The sequence below is a fragment of the Gracilinanus agilis genome, chromosome 4 (assembly GCF_016433145.1).
Source record: "Gracilinanus agilis isolate LMUSP501 chromosome 4, AgileGrace, whole genome shotgun sequence".
Classification (NCBI taxonomy): domain Eukaryota; kingdom Metazoa; phylum Chordata; class Mammalia; order Didelphimorphia; family Didelphidae; genus Gracilinanus; species Gracilinanus agilis.
The window spans coordinates 507,377,601-507,404,651 of record NC_058133.1 but is presented as its reverse complement, the minus strand read 5'-3'; the positions used below and the strand labels follow the sequence as shown (position 1 = coordinate 507,404,651).

Sequence of the window (27,051 nt, the reverse complement as noted above, 5' to 3'; positions counted from 1 at the left end):
ACTGTGTGTGTCCCTGTGACAAGACTCTTCAGTGTCTTGCCAGCCAGTCTACTCTGCTTATCTATCTATCTATCTATCTATCTATCTATCTATCTATCTATCTATCTATCTATCTCTACTATCTAACTCAGACTTATATTTCTCTAGGACAGGCCATAATCACAGATTCTTCCTGAATTCTAAGAGTTATAGCCAATATTTTGGGCACCTGGAGCTCCAGTCCCCCAAAACATGTCTGAAACAGATAAAGTCAGATGTTTGGGTTTGGGGTGATGGTGACTTGGGGGTAGACCTTAGATGTCAGAACACAAGGGCCTCATGGTGGAGAGTCAGAGTCTCTGAGATTGCATGAAGCTGCTTCTAAGGAGGAAACAGGGTGTGTCCAGGGAATGGATGCTCACTTGAAGTAAGAAAGCCCTACCATTGGATAATTTTCCATTTTAACCAATTTTTGCAAACTAGGTGCTAAGCTCAATTATTTTTTTTTAATAATTTTTTTAGTTTTAGAAAAATGTTCCAGGGTTACATAAGTCATGTTTTTACTTTCCCCTTCACCCCCTCAACCCCCCACCTCCCTCCACTGTAGGTAATTCGCATTTCCACTGGTTTTAATATGTATGGTCAGTCAAGACTTATTTACACATTATTGATAGTTACATGGGTGTGGTCTTTTCAAGTTTACATCCCCAATCATGTCCTCATCAACCCAAGTGTCCAAGCAGTTGTTTTTCTTCTGTGTTTCTAGTCCCGTAGTTTTTCCTCTGAATGTGTGTAGTGTTCCTTTCCATAAATCCCTCAGAATTGTCTTGGGTCATTGCATTGCTGCTAGTACAGACGTCTATGACATTTGCTTTTACCACAGCATATCAGTCTCTGTGTACAATGTTCTTCTGGCTCTGCTCCTTTCACTTTGCATCAATTCATGGAGGTCTTTCCAGTTCACATGGAATTCCTCCAGTTTATTATTCCTTTGTAAGCTCAATTATTTCTACCTGCCTGAAAGAGTATGGAACTCTTTATGCCCTCTACTTTTGAGTGCCATAGTGGAAAGCCTCAATCACCTTGCTTTAATTAGACCTACAAATATCCTGATACTCATATGAAGAAACTGAGGCTTATGGAGATTACTTGACTTGCCCAGGGTCACAGAGTAAAGTATTAGAGGTGGGATTCAAACTCTTCAAGTGTCTCTTGATTCCAGGTCCAGCCTTCTTTCCATTGCTAATTAATTTACACAACTGCAATACTTTGGTGAGTCAGAGAAGATGCTGACTCCCTCCTATTCTGTTTTGCTTGAGTATAAGGCAAGATTAGGTGGGGTAGATTGAAGCTCAGATGTGCACTGACATGAAAGGCAGGACTCTCCAGTCTGGTGCTGAAGCTGGGTAAGGGAAAACCTTCTTAAGGACTCTCCTTCCACTGCTCCTAAGCTCAGGAACATGGCAAGCAAGAAAGTCATTGTTGTGTTTGGGGCAACAGGTAAAAAAGGATTCCCTTTTTCCATTGGGTGGAAAGTTACCTGAAGATATTGTTCGTGTTTCTGAGTGTCCTTCAGTGTGGGCAGGCTTAGGCTAACACGTGGGAAAAATAGAAGCAGATGAGGCACAGGGCCTGGGTTCAAATCTTTGCTATTTACTATCTGCATGACCTTGGGACAAGCTTCTTAACTTCTGGAGCTCAGTTTCTTCACCTATAAAATGGGAGGCGGTTGGACTTGATATTTCTATTCGATATTGGGCAGGTTTCTAAGCTTTCTTAGCCCTCAGTTTCCTCATCTGTCAAATGGGGGGTGATGTGGGTTGGACTCATTAATCTCTAAGTTCTTTCCAGTTTCTAATCTGTGATCCTTTTAGGGGCCATTAACAAAAAATATCCACTTGAATTTCTGGTGTTGGCAGCAAGAAGGGAAATTAATTTGATGTGCTTTCAGGAAATGTTTCCTGAAAGAGTTCTCTGATTTTTTTCCTCCTTTGGTTATTATTGTTTTTGTATCATGCCCTGGAAACCTGTGCTTCATTTAACAAGGTAGGCTGTGTCTTCAGTTCTCTCCTTCCCTCTATTTTCTGAGGTGGAAGAGAAAGAAGAAAATGCATATGTAGGGGTTTGAGGTGAATGGAAAGAGCTAGGAAATGTATCCTTCTGGCAGGAAGCTAGGAGAGGCAGAGTGGAATAGTGGATAGAGAGTTGCATTTGGAGTCAGGAAGATGGAGGTTTAGGTCTCCCCCATCTCAGACAAAAATGATTTATTGTGTGTCTTGGGAAAGTCCCAACTTATCTCAGCCTCAGGTCCCTCATCTGTAAGTTATAAATGATAGTACTAGTACCTTCCTCAAGGGACTTTTTAGAGTCAAAAGGAAACTTAGAGGTCATTTTACAATTGAGGAAACTGAGCTAAATAGAGATGAAGTGATTTGTCCAGGGTCAGTCAGCTAGTAGGTATCTGAGGCCAATTCAAACTTAGGTCTTCCTGGCTCCAGGCTCAGCTGGATGGATTCCACAAGTCATGGGCCCAGTGAACTTCATTTTTTTTTCTCCTGGTAAAATCCTTCAACTTATTTCATTTATTTATTTCATTTTAAAAAACCTTTACCTTTTGTTTTAAAACTGATACTAATTATCAGGTCATAAATGGTAGGTCTAGGCAATGAGAGTTAAGGGACTCACCCAGAGTCCCAAAGCTATGAAGTATTTGAGGCCAGATTTGAACTCCTATCTCTAAACCTGACTCTCAATCCACTAAGCCACTTAGCTTTCCCCTTGAACTTAGTTGTTTTTTTTTAAAGACAGAAGTTAAGAGTTTATTTTTATTTGAACTTGGGGAAAACATTTATTCAAAATAGATATTTAGCTTTAGCATTTGAGGTCCTTTTGAACATTTATTGTACACAAATCATTCTTCAAAGAAAATTTCTGTTGCTGTATATAAGGCTCTCTTCTGATTTTTCATTCTTTTTTTTTTTACTGTGAAATTTATTTATTTAATTAATTGATTTAGAATATGAACTTAGTTTTAAAGGGAAGGTCTGTGAGTATTTGGTAGAAAGAAATAGTGAAGGCTAAGAACCAGCAGTACTGTCTGGGAAAATGGCAATAATGGAGGAACTGACCCTCCTGGTGAAGCTCTTGAACTTTAGCTGGGGAAATTGACTTCCCAGGGTGAGAGAACTAGAAGTACCAGAAAAGCATGAGAAAAAGAATGTTTGAAGGCATCCTTTTTGCCAAATTACAGCTTTAACAACCCACAGCTTTTTGGAGACTTTAACTTGAACCCATTGGGTTGTCATGCTTTTCATTTGTAATTCTCTAGTTTAAATACAGAACTTGCCCTTCCACTTCCCAAGTGTCCTACCTCACCAACTAACACCTTGTGGCTCAGCATCTTAATTGAGTCTAGTGGTACTACTTGGGGGTATCCTGAAGCAGAAGATTGCTCAATTTTGGCGTGAATTAATATAACTCAGAAATCAGCAACTGCTTTATTTATTATTTTCTTAATTGTTCTAGACTTGAGAAATCAAATTAAACTTAAAAATACGGGGTGTATAGACTCTCCACCCCACCCCACCCACCTGGTTGATAAACATCTCCCAACACACTTCTGCTCAAGGCCATTTGGAGGAGCATGGATAGAGCATTAGGCTTGGAATCAGGAATACTCACCTTCATGAGTTCAAATCTGACTTCAGACACTTACTAGCTGTATGACCCTGAGGAAGTCACTTAACCAAAGCAGGAGGGTAGTAGAAGGCCAGGGGATAAGTGATTCTCACTCTGGTCACTATAGAGTACTGCTGATAGTAATAACTGGCATTTGTGGAGAGATTTACAACTTTTGCCCCTGGCAGCCAAGATGGCAGAATGAGGAACATTCTGAGTTGCCCAAACCAACCTTTAAACAACCATAAAAGAAAGAAATGTCTTGATACAAATTTTGGAGAAACAGAGCCAATAGTAGACAGAATGAAGCAGTAGAATTAGCAGTGTGAGGAGAGGCACAGTGCAAACACACACTGAAGAGCTTAAGGAGTAACCTAGTATAAGCACAACTGAGGAGGAGCCCTCAGTGGAAGGAACAACCTCAGTGATCACATACCAGGGGGAACTGGCAGCTGAGGAAAGGAATCTAGCTAAATCCACTGCATATAACACTTGGGAGAACTCAGGGACAGTACTCTCTCCATCCCAGAAGTGGAACCGAGCGCTGACATATAAGTAATGTCTTTTTAAAAAAACATTAAAATGAGTAAAAGACAAAGAAAACAGAAAATGATTGGAAAAGGAAGTACAAAGCCTCAAAGAAGAAAATGGCACCTAAAAATTAGAACTGAACAAATAGAAGCTAATGACTACATAAGACCCCAGGAAAGAAGCAAATCCAAAAGATATATAGATCTTTATCTCTATTATCTCACTTTAGTCTTATGTTGCCCCCCAGCCACTATTCCTCATCAGAGGGATGGGGCAAAGAGGGATGGGGGAGGTACTCAAAGGAGAAGCTGGGTAGAGAAAAGAAGAGCTCAATAGACTAAGCCCATATTTCTTCCATTACATATTGTCAGTTGCTTCCTTGCAACCCTTTTTATATAGCTCTAGTGGGGGCAGGGGTGGGGAGAGATTATAATGTTCCAACCCAACTCCTTAGTAGAATTTGAATTATTAACTTCATTTTAGAAATGAGGAAACAGAAGATTACAAAAGTGGAATGATTTAACACAACTAGTAATTATTGCTTGTTGTTCAGTTGTGTCTGACTCTTTGAAATCCCAGTTAGGGTTTTCTTGGCAAAGATACTGGAATTTTCTCCTCCAGCTCATTTGATAGATGAAGAAACTGAGACCAACAGGGTGAAGTGACTTCTGGATTTGAACTCAGAAAGATGTCATTGTGACTTCAAGTCCTGTGCTCTATCCACTGCACCATCTAGCTGCTCCAGTACAAATACACTAACGCAAGATTTCTGACCCTAACAGAAGGGTTCTGAGAGTATCTCTTTCATAGAAACACACACACACACACACACACACACACACACACACACACACACACATTTGTTCATTCATTAATTTGTCAAGTCTTTATTCATTTGCTTATTTTCTTCCTCACCAGGAAATCAGGGTGGTTCTGTGGCCAGAGCCATTTTGGAAGATGAAAATATTTGTGTAAGAGTAGCAACTCGGGATGTGACCAAACCTTCTGCTGTGGCCCTACAAAACCTGGGAGCTGAGGTGGTGAAGTGTGACCTGAATAGCAAAGAGGATGTGAATGGCATTCTAAAAGGTGCCTATGGCACCTTCCTGGTGACCAATTACTTGGAAGGCCATAGCAAAGAGAAAGAAGTAAAGCAGGTAGGGAACAGGACTATGTCCATCAAAGGAAGGGGTTCTAGAGCTCCTGGACAGCATTGAAATAGATTGACTTTATGCCCAATAAGAGTACAATCTATTTTTTTAAAATTAAAGTATTTAAAAAATTTCCCAATTACATGTAATAATAATTTTCAACATATGTTTTCCACAATTGTAAGATCCAAACTATCTCCCTTCCTTTCTTCCTCCCCTTCCTCCCCAGAGATGGTAAGCAATTTAATGTGGGTCATACATGTAATATCATGGAAAACACACTTCCCTATTGGCCATTTTGGTAAGATCACACTCAGACAAAACCAAAATCCCCAAATAAACCCATAAATACACTGATATGAAAGTTAGTCTGCTTTGATCCACATCCATCTGAGCCAACAGTTCTTTCTCTGGAGGTGGATAGCATTCCCTGACAAGTCTTTCAGAATTGTCCCAGATAACTGCATTGCTGAGAATAGTTATGTTTTCACAGTTGATCATCATACAATATTGCTTTTACTGTGTACAGTGTTCTCCCAGTTCTGCTTATTTTTCTCTGCATCAATTCATGTATGTCTTTCTAGCTGTTTCTGAAATCATCTTGCTTATCATTCATTATAGCACAATAGTTTTCCATCTCCAACATGTACCACAATATGTTTAGCCATTCCTCAATGGATGGACATCCTCTGAATTTCCAATTCTTTGCCACCACAAGCAGAGTTGCTATAAATATTTTTGTACAAGTAGGTCCTTTCCCCATTTGTATGGTTTCTTTGGGACACAGACCCAGTAGTAGTATTATAGCATCAAAGGTATGTAGTTTTATAGTCCTTTGTGCATAGTTTGAAATTGCCCACCAGAATGCTTGAATCAGTTCACAAATCCACCATCAATGCATTAGTGTTCCAATTTTGCCACATGACATCCAACATTTATCACTTTCCTTTATGGTCTACAATCTACTCATAAACTCTCATGGTTTCATGTCAGCTTCATCTTATTCTTGCCTGGTGACTGAAGTTGATAATTCTCACTCTAGTCAGTACAAAGAAATGATGTTTAGGCAGGGCTCCCTTATCCAAAACATATCTCTCCCCCTATACAGTGCACATGTGCATTGGTACCTTGAAAGGTCAATTTCTAACTTCTGATTGGTTTCCAATGATTGCGGCTGTTCCCAAGATGGTTGACTGGTTGGAACTCATGAGAATGATCTTGCTTATAAGACCCACTTCTTTATATTGGCAAGTAAATGAGAATGATAGAAAGGGTTATTCTTGTCCCTTTTGACTTTTTCTTGGATGGCAGAATGTTAGTGTATGGTTTGGGAGAAAGGACTTCTCCTTTTTCCTCTACCCCCAGGAGCATTGATGGGGACTTTCAGTACAATCACATGTCTGGAGTCAACATGGGCTGAATGGATTTCCTCAAGAATAAGAGATGGCAGTGGTTGGGGCTCTGAGAAAGTGCCTATAAGAACACATGGCAGAAGCAGCCATATACCTGCCCACTTGGTCTCAGAAGAGGCCTGGTTCATTCTTGAATAACTCAATTTCCTGTACAGAAGAGAAAGGATTTAAACTCTTGTAGGCATCATTGTCCTAGACTCTAATCTTCTACCCAGAGAAAGGAGATTTCTTGGCACCATCAGCCATGAGTGTTATCATAGGGGTGAGTCCAAGTTCAAGGGTGCTAGTTTTTTAGAGAAGGAAAGAAAATTCCTGGACAGCTTTGCCTCTGGGAAAAGTCAAGAATCAGTTTGTCGATTGGTTTCTGTGGTTGGAAGATCAGTGAAGGGGGTTCATGATTTGAGAAAGCAAGAGAAGAGGATCTTACCATCCCTGATATTCTAGACAATTCAAGGTGAATAGGAAATGGGGTTGTTGTCTTGTTACAAGTAAAATTAATATAGATGGATATATTTAAAGGTATTAGGGTTTTATTAACAGCCATATTGATAATTAAAAAGAACCATGTGCCTGCTAAGATCTAATTCAAATGGCTCGCCATACCTTCACCTTGGCTGCTTCCTAGGAAAGAGAAAGTACCATTCAAGTACTCCCTCTTTAAGCTTCTGTTTACGTAGGCTCACATCACCCTGTAAGATAGGAAGCCCGTTGAATCATGGGAAATGTAGTTTTCAAGTCCCCTAAACATCCACATGAAGTTTATATCATGGATCTCAATATTAAGACACCCAAATTTCCAATATCACAGTCTGGAAGGTCTCCCAAATATTTCCTTTTTAGAGAAACCTAACTCACAGAGTGGCCCTGCAACTTTTGTGGTTGTTGGGGGAGAGAACTTTGTAGAAAGGAGAGATTTCACTTGGAGTAAAATAAAGGCTGTCCTATTTGATATGAATTTATTATCTTGAGTTTTTTTTAATCCCTTACCTTTTGTCTTAGAATTGATACCAAGTATCAGTTCCAAGGCAGAACAGTAAAGGCTGAGCAACTGGGGTTAAGTGATTTATCTGGAGTCACATAGTTAGGAAGTACTGAAGGTCAAATTTGAACCTAGCACCCCATCTCCATGTCTGGTTCTCTATCCAATGAACTGCCTAGCTGTCCCTCCTAGAGGTTTTATATGACAATTATTGATGCTATTGCCTACATTTAGGGAAAACTGGATGCTAACTATGTCTAAACTATGTTTTGGTTTCTGGGAGCAAAATCTAGGTAGAAGCATAATAAGCAAAAAAAAAAAAAAAAAAAAAAAAAAAAAAAAAAAAAAAGAAAGAAAGAAAGAAAGAAAAAATATTTCATTTAGGTCCATTCTCAGGACTTCTGTATAAAATCCTGCAGGGCTATAAGGGCCCTGGGTCACAAATTACAGGAAATGATTAGAAATATCCCAAAGGGACTTGGTAGACTCTGATTGGGATTCAGCAGCTCTCTAAATCTTGTATCCTTTGCAACCATCTGGAAGAAAGATGGCTCTCAAAGACTTAGTAAGCCTCTGTTTACCTAGAGTCCAAAAGTGGTAGTTTTAGCTTGACTGGAACTGTCAGAAAATAGAGCAAAGAAATACCTCATTTATACAAACTGGACCAGGGCAGGGGGGAAGGAATGACATATTTATTTTTATTCATCTCTAACTGAAATGTAGCATTTGCTTCAATTACTTTAAATAAAATTCTGAGAAGGGGTCCATAGACTTCACCAGACAAGGGGATCAAGACACACAAAATTAGAACACCTGATCTAGGGTCGCCTATCCAGCAATCTCAATTATTTTAAATAGTTGTTTTTTTAACTGGACAGTTCTGTGGCATGGTGGCAGGTCTGGAATTAGTAGACCTGAATTCAAATCTAGCCTCAAACATGCCCTAGCTACATGATGCTGGGTAAGTCATGTAACCCTGTTTGCCTCAGTTTCTGAAACTGTCAAATGATCTGGAGAAGGAAATGGCAAATCCTTCCAGTATTTTTGTCAAGAAAAATCACAAATGGGACCATGGAGAGTCAGACATGAATGAATAAGTTCCCTTTTTAAAAAAAAACTCCTTAAGTAGCAAAAGGAAGTCCTAGTAGAGTGAATAAAGAATTTACTTTGAAGCCAGGGAGACCTGTGTTTGGGTCCTGCCTGGAACACACACTGGCTCTATGTCTTAGGGCCTCTCAGCACTAGAAACAGCTCTAAGAATGTAGATTGCAGAGAAAGTGCCAAATTGCTTTTGTAGAGGAAATTCCCCATTACCAATGTCATCACAGGTCTAGTCCTTATCTTTCTTCTAAGTAGTTAAAAGGAAGTTGAGGAATCTATACAATCAAGTGTATACACTTATTCAGAGGGAAAGACCTTGATCTGTCCAAGAAGGCAGGCTGGTTTCCTAGAGAAAGAAGAGGATTTAGGATCCCTGGCTCCTGTTCTAGAGCTGGAAGGGACCTCAGAGGTCTTCTATTCTAATTTCCTCATTTTTCAGATGAGGAAACTGAGGCCCATGGTGTTTAAGTGATTCACCCAAGGTAACATGACTAGCAAACATCTGTTCTGATATTTCCAAGGCATGTGATCTTCAGCAAGTCATTTGATTGTTTCAGATTCAGTAATCATCATCTGTAAAACAGGACTAATAATCTCCATAGCACTATATTTCTGAGTTGGAAGGAAGCTTAGAAGGAAATGATTTAGTTTAATCTGTAGATTAATGAGTGAATCTCATTTACAACCAGTATCATGAGGGGTCACTTCTCCTTTGCATGTAGGCATCTAGCATGGTTTGACTTGGAATCAAGGGATTATACATGGGAACAGGAGAAAACCTTAGAGGCCATTGAATCCATCCATTCCCCCATATTTTATAGATGAGGAAACTGAGGGCCAGAAAAGTTTGCTCAGAGTCATACAAGGTCACAAATGTCTGAAGAAGTATTTGAACCATGTAATTGTAAGAGTCTTTGCTAGCACTTCTTTGTTATATTAAAGTTCCCAAGGTACTTTATGTATTATCTCCTTTAATCCTCACACCAACCCTAGGAAGGAAAGTAGGTTTTATTATTGCTCCTCCTATTTTACAAACAAGTCACAAAGACTATAGTTAGAGTGGAGCCAAGATGACTACTTAATAGCAGAGAAAGTCAAACCAGCTATGACAGTCCTTCCAAAGCAATCTTTAAAAGGTGCCTCACAATGACAGGAATCAAAAACCAATAGCAAGTTGGAGTGAGTGGGCTCTTCTGCTGAACACAACTTGAAAGGTAGGCAGAGAGAGAGAGAGCTGATTTTCATGGGACAAAGGGTAACCAGAAACAAAGGGCTGACCACCACCCATCACCTACTGCACCAGATTCTGCAACTGGGCATAGACTAACTTCAGGGTCTTAGGATGTGGGCTATACCAACAAAAAAGCACCTCAGACCCAACCCTTGAAGTGTCAGGCCCTGGCACCAGCCTGAAGTGGGTCCCCAGACATCCATGGCACTTGGCCTTTTCATGCCTGCACTGCTTCAGTAAAGACCTATCCCCAGGACAAAATAGCTCACAGTACCAATCTCTCAAACCAGCAGAGGAAACACAATGGGCTAGCAGATTTCAGAATTCCTAGCCCACAGCCAAAAAAAAGGCTGGGAAAATGAGTAAACAGCTGAAGAAACATTTAACCCTCAAAAAAATTTGTATGGGGACAAAGAGGAAAGCACAGAACCAACAGAGGATGGTGAGATCTAAGCAACCAAATGCAACACTTCAAAAAAAAAAAAAAAGGAAATTGGTCTCAAGCTCTGGAAGAACTCAAAAAATAATTTAAAAATCAAATAAGACAGATCAGAAAAAGTGGGGGAAAGAAATGAAAGTAATGCAAAAAGAAAATAACTGTTATTTTATAAGTGAGGAAATTAAGGGTAAGAAAGGCTAATCAATCTACCCAAGATCACATAGCTAAATGAGTAGGTAAGGCAGGGTTTGAACTTAGACTTTTCTGAATCTTAGTCAGGCACACTACACACTTCGCCATTCAACAGCCTGAAACCTAGCAATATGTGTCAATTTTAGTCCATGAGATCCTATCACTCTCAATTTTTTGAAATCTGCTCCCTTCAAGCCTAGGCCGCATGATAGACCATTGCTAGTTTTTCTCTTCTTCTCTATTCCAAATTCCTACACAGAATAGTCACTTTTCCCCATAGTTCCTATCATTTCCATTCTAGCAACCAGTTTCTACTTGTTGATAAGAATCAGACCCCAGAGTTGTCACGAAAAATTTGTTTGGTAAACCTTAAAGGAAAAGTAGCAAGAATTGGACATGATTTCATTAGTCTAGAGATGGTCCAGATGAGGAAACTACTTGAATCCTGACAGGTTGTCACCTTCTCTCCAGTTTTTAGTCTGTGAGAAGCACCTAGAACACTCAAAGGTTAAGTGATAAAACCCAGGGGCACACAACCTGGCTATATCAGAGATAGCATTTGAACCCAGATCTTTCTGGTTCTTTGGTTTTAACCTTAAAATTTAAAAACCAGAGAGCAAATTATATCTCAGCAAAAACTGTTTATTCTGTTAAGGGAGAGGAAAACTAAGAGCCAAGCCCAAGGAGAAAAAAAGCAAGCTACAGGTTTTAGAGCTTTCTAAAGTGAGGGAGTCTGTTTTGGGTTGACAGAGTTGGAAATTTCTGCTCAGGAGGAATCCTTTCCAACAACTTGGAATATAAGAATTAGGATAGGGAATATGATGAGTTAGAGACTATCTTGTTTAAAATGTAAGGAGCAGGAGGTGGAGCAGAGACAATCTTGTTTATCTGTTTCAGGGACTGCTCAGGGCTGGTTTGATGGTGTCAATTCCAGGCCCTGGTCATTGTTCTATCATTTAAATCCTAGTGATCCCCCACAGAATCTAGAGAGTAAGACAATTCTAACAATACAGAGTTCTTAAAAATAGTGTCAACAGTGGACAGCTCCCTATTCACACACCTAAAACCTCAAAGTCCTCCAGAAATGTGGACAATTTTGTGAAAGATGGGGTCATCCATTAGTCAAATTATTTTCATTGGCACATGGCTGAGCACAAAATGAGTGTTTCATCAGTCCTTGAACGTTCCTCTCCCTCTTCCACTGCCTTCTGGGAACAGACAGTTCTGAGGTCTCTAAATGTCTAAACTGAAAACTCTCTGAAGGCAGGTTCTGGGTCTTTTTCTTTTTTATTCCCCCCTCCCCCCTCCAGCACAATTTCCTATATGGAGTACAGCCAGGTTTCCATCAGTTCAAAGAAGGAATTCCTGAAATGGCTGTATATATTTAAATTCACAGAATCTGAAGTTTTATACTTATGCAAAATATATCAGTTTCTAGTCTAACAGAATGGGGCAGAGCCAAGTCAAGTAATGCAATTCTTTGCTATCTTCTGTTGACTTTCTCTTGAGTTTTCCATTTTTTGCTCCTCCTTCATCTCTTCCCTTGTGTTTCTAATGTCCTCCCTTCCTTGAGGAGGAACTCTCTCCACCAATGCAGGGAGGCATCTGCTCTGAAGTTTGTCCCCTTCTGGAGTTAGTTGCCTGAGGCACTGAAAAGAGAATAAATACCCTGCCCAACATCCCCCAGCCAGGGCACATCTGAGGAGCAACATGAACTGTGTCTAAGGCCAGCTATCTACTCTGTACAATGATTGGTGCTTGTATTTAGTCATTACTATGGCTTTCTCTTATTTTATGGGTTTCATGAGGATAATAACAATAATCAGAGAAGAGACATTAGAGCAATAACTTGTTTTTCAATCCTTATCTTCTGTCTTGGAACTAACACTAAGTATTGATTCTAAGGCAGAAGAGCAATAGTGATTACACAATTGGCATTAAATGACTTGCCCAGGGTCACACAATTAGAAAGTATATGTGGTCAGATTTGAGCTTAAGACCTCCTATCTCCAGGCCTGGCTCTCCATCCACTGAGCCACATATCTGCCCTGAAAGCAATAACTTTGAAAAAGAAAAAATGCAAAATTCCTTTTATTTTTATTTTTTTGATTGACAGGGAAAAACTGTAGCTGATGCCAGTAAACATCTGGGCTTGGAGCACGTGGTATACAGTGGCCTGGAGAATGTAAAGAAGTTGACCAAAGGGAAATTGGAGGTGCCTCACTTTGATGGGAAAGGGCAAGTGGAAGAGTATTTTTGGTCCATTGGAGTTCCCATGACCAGTGTCAGGTTATCAGCCTACTTTGAAAACTTCCTAAACATCTGGAAACCTGTGAAGGCATCTGATGGTGACTACTATAACTTGGGTATGTTAGAAGATGGTTGGGGGAGTTAGCAGGGATTACTGCTGGGCATCCATTCATTCATTCACCCAAATATATACTGAAAGGCTGTGTGTATGGAGGGCTGGATTTGGGCTCAAAAATTGGATTAAATTCTAACTATGACATTTGTTGGCTGCATGATCTCAGGTAAATCTAATTCCTTCTCCAGCCTCAGTTTCTTAATCTATAAAATAGGGAGGAAGGAGTTGGACTAGATGTCTTCTGAATTCCCTTTTATCTCCATATCTCTGACCCTATATCTGTGTGAAAGACCCTGTAGAGTGAGGGAGAAAGGTATATGAGAGTTAAATAGGATAAAAAGTGGGATAGTGGAAAGAGCACTGGATTTGGAGTTTGAAGACTTAGATTCATTCATATCCTGCCTCTGATACCTCCTACCCATGTGGTATAACCTCACCACACTTGACTTCAGTGTCTTCATCTGTAAAAGGATAGAGTTAGACTAGAGGACCCTGGAGGTCCTTTCCAGCTCTAGAGATCTGATCCTCTAAGTCACTTAAGCTCTCTTGTGTCTCAGTTTCCTCCTCTATAAAATGAGACAGGCTGTCTTCTAAGGTCCCTTCCAGCTCTAGATCTGGAATCTTAAGGCTCTAAGACTAACCTGCTGATCTTAGCTTGAGGCCAGTCAAAGCAGAAGGAAGCCAGAAAAGGGTACTTCTTGAATATTTTTGAATGAATGAGTAAATGAAAAGCCCACTACAGTTTCTTGGGCTACCTGAGGCTTCAGGAACTTCCACTGAAAGAAGATTCCAAAGCAGTCTCTAATCAATCAGCACTTTAAATGTTTGCCCCATCAATAATGTCTCTAGGATTGCTAATATGCAGGTATAGTGATCTATAAATGCTAATAAACCAGCATCTCTTAGACACCTACTATTTGCCCAGAACTGTGCTAAGTAAGTTCTACAGATACAAAGACATGAGAGTTACCCCAAAAAATTCTGTCCTTCCTGACATTCTAATGCAGAGACCACATGAACAACAGATTTGGGTCCCAAATGTGGAAACGGTCCAAGCAATTGGTAGGGTTGGGTCTCACTCAACATCATATGACTAGTTTCCCACCTCTGATATCATAGGTGGGACAGGGCAGAAGACACCACTTAGCAAGACTTTGAGGAAGATTCCAGTTATGGGGATTTCAAAGAAAGGGCTGGTTGGGGAACGAGGTGGGAAGGTCATTAGAAATTCAGAGACCAGATAGTCTAATCCCCTCATTTTTACAAAGGATGAAATTGAGGCTCAGAATGGTATAGGGACTTGTCCAAGATCACACATACACTAAATATCAAAGGTGACATTTGAACTCAGGTCCCCTGAGTCCAGAGGCTGTGTTCTTTCCATTTTACCACACTGCCTCCTAGAGGCCAGCTCTATAGCATGGACAATCTGTGGCCAGAGAGGTTGGATTTGCATTGGGGGTTGTTGGTGGGGGAGCATTTCTCCTTTGCATGGCTTTCTCTCTCCATCACACCTGAAGTGCATTGACTTCTTATCTCTGCTTTTTAGTCCCTTGAAAGCTTAGCTCCTGGGCCAATTCCTCTGCTTCCTCTCAGGTGCTCTCACTCCCACATACTCCACCCATGACCTTGCATTTATTTTGTATATATGTGGTCTGACCCAGTAGAGGACAAGGTCCTTGGAGGCAGAGATCACTGGGCTTTTGTCCTTGCAGCCTTCATGTCTAACAAAGCACCTGGCTCAGGATAGGGATTAACAAATCCTTATTGGTGGTTGAGGTCTCCCACAGATGGGTGGCCTTCATCATCCACTAATTTTGATTGTATTTAGGCCAAGATGCATTTGAATGACCAGTGGATTGTGGGAGGAACCTGATGTGGGAGGGTGTGTTGTAACTGACCGTTCTATCCTCTTGGCCAGTGTTGCCTATGAAGGACATCCCCCTGGATGGCATCTCTGTTGCTGACATTGGACCAGCAGTGGCCAGCATCTTCAGAACCCCGGAGGAGTTCCTGGGCAAGACTGTGGGTCTCAGTGCAGAAGCTCTGACAATTCAGCAGTATGCAGACATCCTCTCCAAGACCTTGGGGAAGGTGGTTAAAGACTCCAAGGTGAGCCTTGTTAGGGAAGAAATGACAGTGATGGTGGAACCCTTTTCTGATTCTTCAGGGGAGGCATTTGCTTCACTTGGGAATTCTGGGAAAATCCTTGTGGATGTGATGTGGGCTGAAACATCCCATAAACCCTGCCAAGTAGCTAAAAACCATAGAAAGAACTTGGAAACAATATCTAGTTGATTAAAATGGGGCCACCTTGGGGGCAGCTGGGTAGTTCAGTGGAGTGAGAGTCAGGCCTGGAGACAGGAGGTCCTAGGTTCAAACCCGGCCTCAGCCACTTCCCAGCTGTGTGACCCTGGGCAGGTCACTTGACCCTCATTGCCCACCCTTACCACTCTTCCACCTATGAGACAACACACCGAAAGTACAAGGGTTTAAAAAAATATAAAAAAAAATGGGGCCACCTTTCAGATAAGACCAATGAGTTGCTGACATTCACTTCTCTGAGAAAATCACATCAATCTTTAGACATAACCTAGACCTTTGGTGTGGGTGTCTGAAAAGTGGTGCAGATTCCTAGTCACAGGACTAGGTTCCAACAATGCTCAATTCCTACACTCGCTGCCTTCCTTAGAATCTGCACAGGAAAGAGCAAAATTTGACCTAAAGTTGGCCCAGGGTGTTTCACCAGCATCCCATTTCCATAGTGACTTGCTTCCCCACATCCACCCCAGTGGGCAGAGTGAATCATGAGTAAAGCCACACAGAGCATGGGTAATGTGACATCAGTTACTTGGAAACACAGGGCAATGACTGCCCAAAGAAATGACCCCTCCTGAGTAACTAATGAAGATGAAAACCCAACCCACTCTTGTTCTTGCTTTTACCTTTTGCCTTGGCTTAGTTACTTCCCTACCTTACCTTAGTTGCTATACTAGCTGGCTAACTATAGCCACCCTCTTACTATATTCTCTCATAACAAAGCTTCTTTCCTCACAATGGAGTCAGTTTGAGCCATCCATCAATTCTTTGGATGAGTCCTCAATCAGCCTTGCCTCATCAGATGGGAATATCAGGCATTGTCCATTGGTGGTCCATTGTGGGATTTTGTAGGCATCTGGGGAGGGATCCTTGAGCTTCCAGAATTCATAATAACTACCATTTATATCATGATTTTGGATTCACTAAGTGCTTTTCACAGATTATCTCATTTGAGCCCAACAATGTCCCTGTGAGGCAGGTGTTACTGTAATCTTCATTTTACAAATGAGGAAACTGAGGGAGTTTGAGTGATCTGACCCACCCTTCATAACCTATTCCATCCTCATTTCTCATCTCTCTAGTCTTCTTACACCTTCTACTCACTGACTTCTTGACTTAACCATTGTGGTTTCATATGGGTCAGCCTTTCCACTCCAGCTGGACTGTAAGCTCTTTAGGAATAGAGACCATGCCTTAGACATAGAATTATAGGCTCATTCCTTTACAGGTAGAAGAGACCTCAAAGGGTCATCTGGTCCAATTCTTGCATTTTGCCGAGAAGGAAATTGAAGACCAAAGACATGTCCCAACATTACAAAGGTAGTAAGAATAAGGGAGCTAGGGGCTACAGGGGAAGAGAGTGCTGGATCTGGAGTCAGGAAGACATTAGTCCAAACACTTACCAATTGTGTGACCCTGGGGAAGTCACTTTACCCTATTCACCTCAGATTCCTCATCTATAAAATGTGTTGGAGAAGGAAATGGTAAACCACTCCAATATCTTTGCCATGAAAAGCCCAAATAGGGTCAGGAAGAGTCAGACATGCCTGAACAACAAAAGTAAGCATCAGTGTCTTCCTCCTAGCAGTTAGCACAACAATGGGCACAACAGATTCACAATAAATTCCAAAATATTTTAAGAGCTAATTAGTTCAATGTCCCTAGTGTTATAATAAAATGAGACCCCCCTCTGATACTATTATCTCTAGATGTGAATATAGATGGAATATAGAGAGAGGATAGGCTGACACCTCTCTCCTTTATAACAGTTGCCTAGGCAGGATCCTTTAGTTCAATGGATGATATCCCTTCAGGACCCACCTGGGGTTAGTTGATATTATTTAATGGGCTCTTTAGTTGGGTAATTTTGGTATCTGACTGCGTCTCTCCCTTCCCAAAGAAGCTTTGAATAACCAATTCAGGAAAATACTTTAAAACTTTGAATGTATTTGGCAAAGAATGATAATAGTATGGGATAGAGGTATTGGGAGACCCTAATTTTAAATGATAGTAATGAATCTCTAACTGCAGGCAAATGAAGGAATTAAGATGATAGCTTCTCTCTGGTTCAGCCTGGCCAGAGCCACACCAGAGCAGGCAAACTGCTGTATAACCTTTCAGCTTCTTCTTCACTAGATGGTAAGCCTAACCAGTTTGAGATATCCACCCTTTCCACCCTCTTCTTCTTCTCCTGCTCACTTCCCAGATCCCTCCTGGGCCCTGGGACACCTAGATGACTAAGATGATTGACTTCCCAGACACACACACACACACAGACACACACACACAATCACACACACAGATTTTCTACCTCTTGCCCTGGGACTCAGAACTACTAGGGTATGAGGAGCCTTCTGGCTCTCTTCACCATTCTTGTGACTTGCAGCCAATGCTAAAGACTCCCCACTCTCATTTGGAGTTCCTCTGAATCAGGGAGATTCTCTTCTTTTTTCATGCATTCCTTCCTCCATTCACTCCATCCATTCATCCATCCATTCATTTTGTTCTTTCCAGACCTGGAGGCAGCACCTAGGTAGGAGCTGGAATGTTTCTCAGAAGTAGCCCAGTTTGGCTAGAATATAGTGTGTGAAGGAGAACAGTGGGTGATAAGCCAGGAAAGGTCAATTTCAGGAAGATTGTGAAGGATTTGAAATGCTAGACACAATACCGGGAGCTCTTTGAGCAGAGGAGGAAAATAGTTAGACTACTGCTCTTTGCAATTCCCTGATTCAGGCATTTGTGTTGACAATGGGCCTAAGGACTGAATTGAGGGACTTTTCCTTTTCTTTTTCTTTCCTTTAAACCAGGGGTCGGCAAGATATGGCTCTTTCTGCAGGAACCATAAAGTCAATTACAGCACAGTAACTAACAGTTTATGCATGACATCGTGCGTCACATGATATGTCACGCGATCCTTTTGATACCGCGACTATCTTCTAAGATAGAAGCTCCCTCATTGATATTGCCGCGCCAGATGAATCCTGCTCTTTAGTTCGGCTTGGTAGGCATGCTGTGTATTCCTCTTTCTGCCCTCCTTTTACTCTTTCCACACCTGTTACTGACATCTTGGGGTTCTGTATAGTGATTGATCACTTTTGTCTACATTCTCTACCTCTCTGCCTATGATTTACATGGCTTTATCTCAGTGCATTCATGGGGTCTGCATTCCCTATTTGTGGGATTGTTATTGCTTTTAACTTTTCTACCTGCTCTTAAAGGGGAACTATAGTCAGATTACATCTTTACATAGGCTTCATTAGTGAGAAGCATTTCTCCCCAGTAGTTGTTTCATTTGATACAGAATGATTGAATAGGCAGCACTGATAAACACCTATACCAAGAAATATGTGTGATGTTTCCTGGCCAGTTTTCCATGAAAAGATACCCTCCTCCCCCACTACTTACTAATGCCTGCACACAAGTCATGTTATTTTCTGTAATCTCCTGATCTCCTACTTAATTTATGTGGCCAAATGGCTTAACCAGCAGGCCGGCAGCTTTTTCTTCTCCTGTTGTCTGACTTGAGAGAGGGAGAGGAAAAAGTATTCTTCCCTGAATTTTTCTCTCTTTATTTCAGCAATTTTCTTAGTGTAAAGGAGTTTTATATGTATATGTGAAGTTATATTAGTACTATAGTGCCCCATTACATCTTATTTTTTGATTAAAAATCAAAATAATTTTGATTAATAATCAGCAAAATCATGCAGCACCAGAAGTCACATTAATGTACTTTATTCATCATTGGTTAGCACATAATAATGTTATTAAAAACAGTTCAGAGACTTATTGTACTTTAAAAGTGTTGTTCTTACATAAAATGCACATATTTACTTGTATTCAGTGTTAAACATATTGTACGGCTCTCACAAAATTACATTTAAAAATATGTGGCATTTATGGCTCTCACAGCCAAAAAAGTTGCAGACCCCTGCTTTAAACAGTGGCTCTGGCCATGTGGTGACACCTCCACCCTAGCAGTCGGCCCAGCCTGTGGTCTGCCATTTAAGACTAATGTGCTGGTCTAGAAATGGCCTGGGGTGGAAAGAGCTGAGGCCTTTCAGGCAGCTCTGCTCTGGCTGGGCCTTTCTACAAGGCTGGTCTTGCCTGAGGAGAGGTCTGGAGGCAGTTGTGCTTGGACAAGTGAGGCAAGCAACAGAGCTCTCCTTCTGAAAGGCTTAAGAGCCCTTACTCTGTCCAAGGCACTTTATCTCTGAAAGAGATGAAGCAGATGAAGGGACTGAAGCATAGTGAGGGTGAATGGCCTCAGAGCCAGCAAATGGAAAGGCAGCAGGAGGAAGTGGAGAAAACAGGGAACTTGAATCCCTCTTCTTCCACTTAAATCTCTGTGAGACTTCGGGAAAGTAATTTCATCTTTATATGCCTCAGTTTGCTACTTTGTATAATGAGGAGGGGTGGGCTAGATGTTCTCTAATACCCCTTTGGGGAGCAGCCAGGTGGTGCAGTGGATAGGGCACCAGGTCTGGAGTCAGAAAGGCATTTAATCATGCTGAGTTTGAATCTGCCCTCAGACACTATGTGACCCTGGACAAGTCCCTTTACCTTGTTAGTTTTTGTTCTTTCATTTGTGAAATGAGCTGGAGAAGGCAATGAAAAGCAACTCCAGTGTCTTTGCCAAGAAAACCCCAAGTGGGGCCATGAAGAGTTAGATGTGACTGAAAAAACATTGAACAACAAAAGATCTCTTCTAGCTCTGATCCATGAGCCTCTGAAACCTTTCTGGGCCTGTTTCCTCCTTTCTGAAATGAGGGTATTGAACTAACACTCTAAGGTCCCTGTAAGTTCTAGGTGTCAGATTTCCATATTCTATGTCATTATGCCCCCTGGGACCTCAGTTTCCCCTATTGCATAAAATGGGGAAGGATTAGACTGTGGCTTTTGAGATCTTCTCCAGCTTCAGAGCTCTGATCCTAAGTATCACAAATAGAATTTGAAGTCAGGTGTCCTACTGCCAATAGAAGGTTCATCCCACTCTGCCATACTGCCTCTTTGGAACATAAACCTGCAAAGAGAATCTTCCATTTTTTTTGTAAAGTATGGATATTTACCATTTTCAGAGCTCCCCATGAGTAGCTCCAGGAGGCTGACCCCATGTGCCTTGCCAAAGACAGGGTTTTCATCTGTTATATTCATATCCTGGGAAATGTTGGAGTCACCTTGATTGACAAGGGAGGCAGTTGGAGAGATTGGAATGTTCCCAGATGCTGTGAGCCAGGGGCAAAAGTCAGTTGGCCTGGGAATATAAATAACCCTAACAGCCACCTGGAAGGGGCTTTTTGACTTTTTTGTCTTCCTTTGGGCTTGGGTCCCTGGGTGGTGAAGGGAGGCTGGGAGGTCTATGAAGAAGCGGGTTGGTAGGATCTGAATATTTCCCGAAGACTGTGAGAGCTAGTACATCACCTGACACTGATAGTGAGAAAGCTGAGAGAATAAATCACCAACACAGCTGCATCAAGAGCAGTCACTATTCTGGCTTGGCAGTGGCAAGGCTGGGCCAGAGGACCAAAACAAAACACCAGCTTCTACTAAATCAATAGCCTCCAGTTCTAAGTGTTAACTGGTTATAGATATTATATTGACATGGTCTCCAATCCCCAATCCTTATCCTGATTATCCTTTCCCTGATTATAGATTATAGATAAAGAGTGTTTAATAAGTACCTTCCTGAGTGGTCTTTATATCACGGCCCAGGGGAGGGAGCTAATGCAGTCAGATACCAGACATGATCCAAGGCTAATCAGAGCCCTGTGGGAGGCCAATAAGAGAAACAGAGTCTTAAATAGATGAAAATCTGAGACTCCTCTTTTGACCCCTTTTATGATCCACACCTTTTCTTATTGAAAAACATTATAGCTTCTAGGAAAACTTTAATTTCTTAGTAAACCAGCACTTAATGTGTTAACAGCCTTTTTTCACTCAGCAGAGTAAAGCTGCAGCTGTGGGTATATCTCTCTAACTGCTCCAGGTGTCCCAAGGTCACGGAGTGGCAAGCTCAGGCAAAATAACTTTTAGATAAAGTGAGGCTCATTTTTAACCTTGAGACTTTTTCTCATCTGGCATTATCTTCATAAGGAAATTCTTTGTAAAACTATAACTTTATTGTGCTTTGATGTGACATAATTTGTGTTTCTGCACAAACACAAAGTTTCGGGGGGGGGGGTTCTTTTGTGTGAAATGAGTCTTGAAGTATATATAATAAAATCCATGCTGCAAGGAAGAAGCAGCTATGAGCTAACAGAAAGATCTCCTGTGTCCCGTTACTTCCTTATCAACTAAACTGTCCTTATCAGATTATCTGGAGATTATAGATAGATCTCCAGAGAGCCCTATATTAATTTATCCAACCCCAGGTTGGACCTGAAAGGGTTACTCATCCACCTAACCTTTCGGGGTCCTCCCTGGGCAACTGTTATTGAAAGGGGAAATTATAACAACTAGCAAGGATGATTGGGGTTGGTGTTCCCCCATCACCAGCAGCTAGGGAGAATACAGAGATATATCCACATCACTGTATATCCATATCTCCCTAGGACCCACTTCTTTCTTTATAACACATCTAATCTTTCCCCTCCCACCGTCCTGCTCATCATTCTACGCTCCAGGGTTCTCCAGCCGGCAGCTCTCATTTCTTGCCCATACAGCTCTCCTTCCCTTGAAGGATCAATCTCCCCTCATCTTTACCCTTCAGTCTTTATATAGTGTCAAAAGATGCAGGAACTATATTCTCCTGCAGGTTGCTTCAGTCCCTGTTACTGGGTACCCAGAAACCACTCAGACCATTGGTTAATTCAATTGTGTTTTGAGAGGAGACCAATGGAAGCAGAGTCTTATCATTAATTAGCAGATGGAGCCACTGCAAAATCTGATTTTTCAGACCAGACAAATCAATGGCATTTAAACCTCTGCCCAGACTTGTTGCATCAGAAAAGAATTATTTCCTATATGAAAGCAATCATAGGAGCATAGGACTGGATATCTGGAAAGTGATCTCAAAGGCCATCTAGTTCAAGTTTGTCATTTTACAGATAGGGAAATTGAGACCAAGGGAGGTAAAGAGACTTGAATCACAGATATAGAAATAGAAGGATGCTTAGAGGTGATCTAGTCTAGTTCTCTCATTTTACAGAAGAGAAACTGAGCCCCATGGTAATTAATTGACTTGCCTAAGGTCATTCAGGCAGTGTCAAAGAAAGGAGAACAACGTTTCTGGGCCTCAGTTTCCAAATCTGTAAAACAAGGGCATTTTATTCTATGACCTCTAAGGCTCCTTCTCCCTTTAGGTCTCTGATCTTAAATTAGACCAACAATGAATGGAAGACATTGGATTTGGAGGCGAGAAAGTTATTAGTGACCTTTGAGAGAGGAGGGCAGGGAAAGTGGAGAGCACAGAGGCCAGGTCACAAGAGGGTGAAGGGGAAGTGAAGGCTTCCTGTGAGACAACTTTTTTCAGAAGTTTATCAGTGAAGTGGGAGAGAGAGATGGGCCAGCGGCGTTGTAAGATAAATTAACGAGATGTTTAAGATTAGTTATTTGCAAGGCTTTGCAAGCAGGCTAGAGGAAAAACCTTGACTGTCGGCCATGGACATTTTAAATGGAAATAAGGGAAGAAAACTGTTTGCCTTTGGGGACTCTGGTCAAGCTGGAAAAGGGAGAGGATGTGGATGCCTTTACCTGCCCAGTGAGGAGCCCAAGGAGTGTGGGATACCACTGAGAAGGAGATTCTGCCAGGAAACATCGTGACCTAGGTTGAGGATAGGACTGGGTTATCTGTGGGTGGTCAACAGGTCAATCTACCTTACTCCCTGGAATCTGTTTTGGATTAACTGGCTGCTTTTGAACTTGTTCCTGTTACATCTGTGACCAGCTTGGAGCATCTCTGAACTTATACTGTGAGAAACCCTCTTCAGCCCCCTTAATTTAGGTAGTGAATAGCTCAGTTAGTTAAAACTTTAGTCTAGTTAACTTTTGGGTTAGTCTGTTAGCATAGAAACACTCCTCTCCCTACTTCCCTCAGTCATTACCAGGAAACACAATTTTGTTAGCACTTCCTGACTCCTCTTACTTATCAGAACCCCCTACATTGGTTCTTCCCTGGTTGGCAGTTTGTCAGTTACAAGTCAACTGACCTTCCTGAAACTCACATCCCCATTGGGCTTACCTGTGTTCCCCCTGCCTGTCCTTCCCTGGTGAGGAGTGAGTGTGTCCTCAGTTTATTATTTATTCCCCATTCCCAGGATCACCTTTTTTCAGTGGCCAGAAGAGGTAGAAAGATTCAAGGATGGGAGAGCTTGCCTGGTCACGTTTTCAGATCGCTGGGAAGGAGCCAATAGAGAGGGAGGAACTGCAGATGCAGGAGAAACAAGGGATGGATTCTGGGAAAGATTCTAGAGAAGATGAGGGAGGAGGAGAAGAGGCCCAAGAATAAAGATTAGCCTTACTTAGAAGAAACTAATAATTCTTTTGTGCTTCCCTCTGTGTCATTTCCTCCCATCACAATGTAATCTTTGAAGGTAGGAACTGTTTTGTTTGTTTTTGTATCCTTAGCCCTTAGCACAGGGTCAATATTTAGTAAGTGTTTAGTAAGTTCTCTGTTTTCACTCCCTTTCCATCCCCTCCTTTCCTCTCAGTTTATCTTTGTCTTAGTCTCTCTGTCTGCCACTCTCTCTCCTTCCCTCATTTCTATCTCCATTTTTTCTCTCTTTTTGTCTCTATTCCATCTTCTTTCTCTGTTTCTCTTTCTGTTTCTTCTTCTCTTCCTTCCTCTCTCCATCTCTCTCTTCCCCTCCATTCTCTTTTGTTGTGAGGGTTATTTAGCAATTAATTTAGTATTAGTGTTGGACCTAGCAGGAAGGGCTGGAGGATTCCAAGATGGAATGAAGGAGCAGGAAGTGGGGCTTGTGCTCTGAGAGAGACTCCATTAGTGGTTGGGACATGACTGTTGCTAACCCTGGAAGATCTCAGAGTTAGGGAAAAACTGCCTCCAGATTCCCTGGGATCCTGAGAGGTGGAGGCTTTCAGCAAATGGACAACAGACCTGCAGAGCAGGACCAAGTGGAGAAGTGGTTTGTGATCTGGTGGACAGCATTTCAAACTCATTCTCCCTACCTGGGTACTTTGGATCACCTGGTGGAGTTGGCTCTTGGCATCCAGTGACCATCCTTGGATTACTGTGAGATCCCAATTGAAAGCCATCCTCAGGCCCTTTAGCTGAGCTGACCAAACCTGGCTGGAACCAGGTTTGGAGGAGCTTCCCTGTGACTTCAGTACTGCTTCCTTTGGGCCCTGCCTGGCTTAGGTCAATAGGATAGTGTAGTCAAGTCCTTCCCAGCCCCCTGTGTTTTGCCCTTAGGTTTCAAGTATAGAATCCCTTATTCCCATCCTTTTATTATTTCCCTCAATTAAACTGTTATAAACTTTTACCTTTTTGCCTGCTGGTTCCATAGGCCCTGGCCTAGGTGAGCTGAGTGACTGTTGGGCCAACTGCCATTCCTGTGTCAGTTAACAGCTTGGCAGTAAACCCTGGTCTCCCTATCCTGATTGATCCTGTCTCTCCTTCAACCCAGTGTGAACCCACAAACCATTTAGTTACATTTAATAATAATAGTTAATATCCCTGGTGCCCCACCATTACACTTTGTCCCCTCTTTCTTTGTCCTCTCTCTCCTTCCATCCTTTCTTTCTCTATATTTCTCCTTCCCTTCTTTCTCTCTTTTTCTTTATATTTGTCTGTCTGTCTGTCTATTTCATGTCTATTACCATGGCTAGAGAGGAAGAGGAGAGAGCGTAAACCTGATGAGAAAAGAGGAGTGAGAACATTCCAGGGAAAAGGAACAGGCCGCTAAGTTCAATCCTCTCATTTAAAAAATGGGGAAACTGAGGTCTAAGAGGATTTTTCACGTAGACAATAGCATCTGAGATAGGATTCAAACTCAGGTCCCCAGACTCCAGCATTATTGCCACGATGTTGCACAGAGGGGAACAGTGTGAGAGAAGTCTTGTATAGATGTAACTGCTTTGAATTCTAGGCAAAGGACTTTGAATTTTACTCAGTGGATGATAGGAAACAACTGAAGGGTGTGGATGGAGGAATTCTTCCCCAAAGTATCAAGGTTTTTAATAAGGTCTAGCCTTAAAGAAAAAAAAAAAGGTAGCAAAAAGTATCGATAAGAACGTTGACCAACATATTGAAATGTTTCATATATAAAAAATTCTCCCAAACTTTGTAATGTTACTGTGAAAAAATAAAAGGATTTCCCCCTTACCATGAAACCCTGTTATTCTACAAACTTTTTTGATGATTTCTCTACAGAAATCCCAGTGAATAAGTTGACCTCTTTTTGGTCCTGGTTCTGATTCCAATCCAGTGATAACTTCAAATATAGGAACAGTTGGGGAAGCCCCACATTCTTCATGAAGTCTTCTTTGGAATTCTGAGGAACATGACTACTGGGTCTATGTAAAAGGGCAATTAATCTGGAAGCAGAGTAAAGAGTGGATTGGAAGGAGGAGAGAGGACTCTATGGTGGTAACCAGAGGAGTGGTGCTAGGAAACTCTCCTGAGGCAATGAGAATAGAGAAGGACACATGACTGGGATACTGGAGAGGGATGACCAAGAGGACTTAGTAGCTAGAATCATGGATGAGTTGAGGGGGCACTCAAAAGAGAACAAGGTTTGGAAATGGGAAGCTGGGTGAAGGAATGGGAGCTCGCTAGACAGAAAGGGAAACCAAAGGGAGTTTAGGAAGATAAATAATGAAGTTACTTTTCCATCTGGTGCTCAAGCACTGGTGGGAAATCCAGGTGGAGATCATGGTTGGGTGGTTATGGTGGCAGCAAAGATGAGAGCAGAGTTCAGGAGAGAAGTCAGGAACTCTTGTTTTAAGTAGGAGTCAGCCCAGGTTACCCTATGAGACCTCTTTCCATGGCTGAGGTCCAGGTGATATTGGCTTGACAACAACGAACCCTTTGTGGGAATCTTTAGTTGACACACTGCCATGAACTTGGCCCATAAAGGCTTTCTAAAATTTTCTTAAAAAAAAAAAAAAAAAAAAAAAAAAAGGTGTCACCTGACAAGTTGCTCCTGTACTATTTTCCCAACTATAAAATAAAGGGGTTATAATATAGATGGCCTGTGAGGAACCTTCTAAGTCCCTTTAGAGAGAAAATCTTGTGATCCCTACCTATACATCCTTAGGCAACTCAGTGTAGCATCTTGTGACTGACTTTCTCTATTTGTAAAATGTGAGAATGGACTTAATGTCTTCTAAGGTGTCCTCCAGCTATAACACTACACTCTTATAATCTTATCAACAAAGATGAACATTTCCATGGGTAAAGAACAGAAAAGGAGAATTATATGAAACTATAAATCTCAATTACATAGTTTATTTTTTTAAATGTGTATCTCCTACATTTAACATGCTGGCAGGACAATAACTTTTCCTCTGTTCTCTTTCTCTCATTTTCCCTTCAAAGATCAGCCTAGAAGATTATGAGAAACTGGGATTCCCTGAAGTTAAGGAAATGGCTGCCATGATGCGTTTCTATCACATGAGACCAGCCAGAGATGTGCAGCTCACCCACAAGCTCAACCCCCAGGTCAAGAGTTTCTCCCAGTTTGTGTCTGAGAACAAAGATGCCTTCAAGGACCTGTAG

The 27,051-nt window shown here is 41.5% G+C and overlaps 1 protein-coding gene across 1 annotated transcript; it reads left to right on the top strand.

The window, feature by feature from the left end:
• The first annotated feature begins 1,439 nt into the window (after positions 1–1,439).
• LOC123244016 (nmrA-like family domain-containing protein 1) lies at positions 1,440–27,051 on the top strand. The gene is made up of 5 exons (XM_044672247.1): positions 1,440–1,479; positions 5,107–5,345; positions 12,810–13,059; positions 14,980–15,170; positions 26,872–27,051. The coding sequence occupies exons 1-5, from the start codon at positions 1,440–1,442 to the stop codon at positions 27,049–27,051; spliced, it is 900 nt and encodes a 299-aa protein (XP_044528182.1).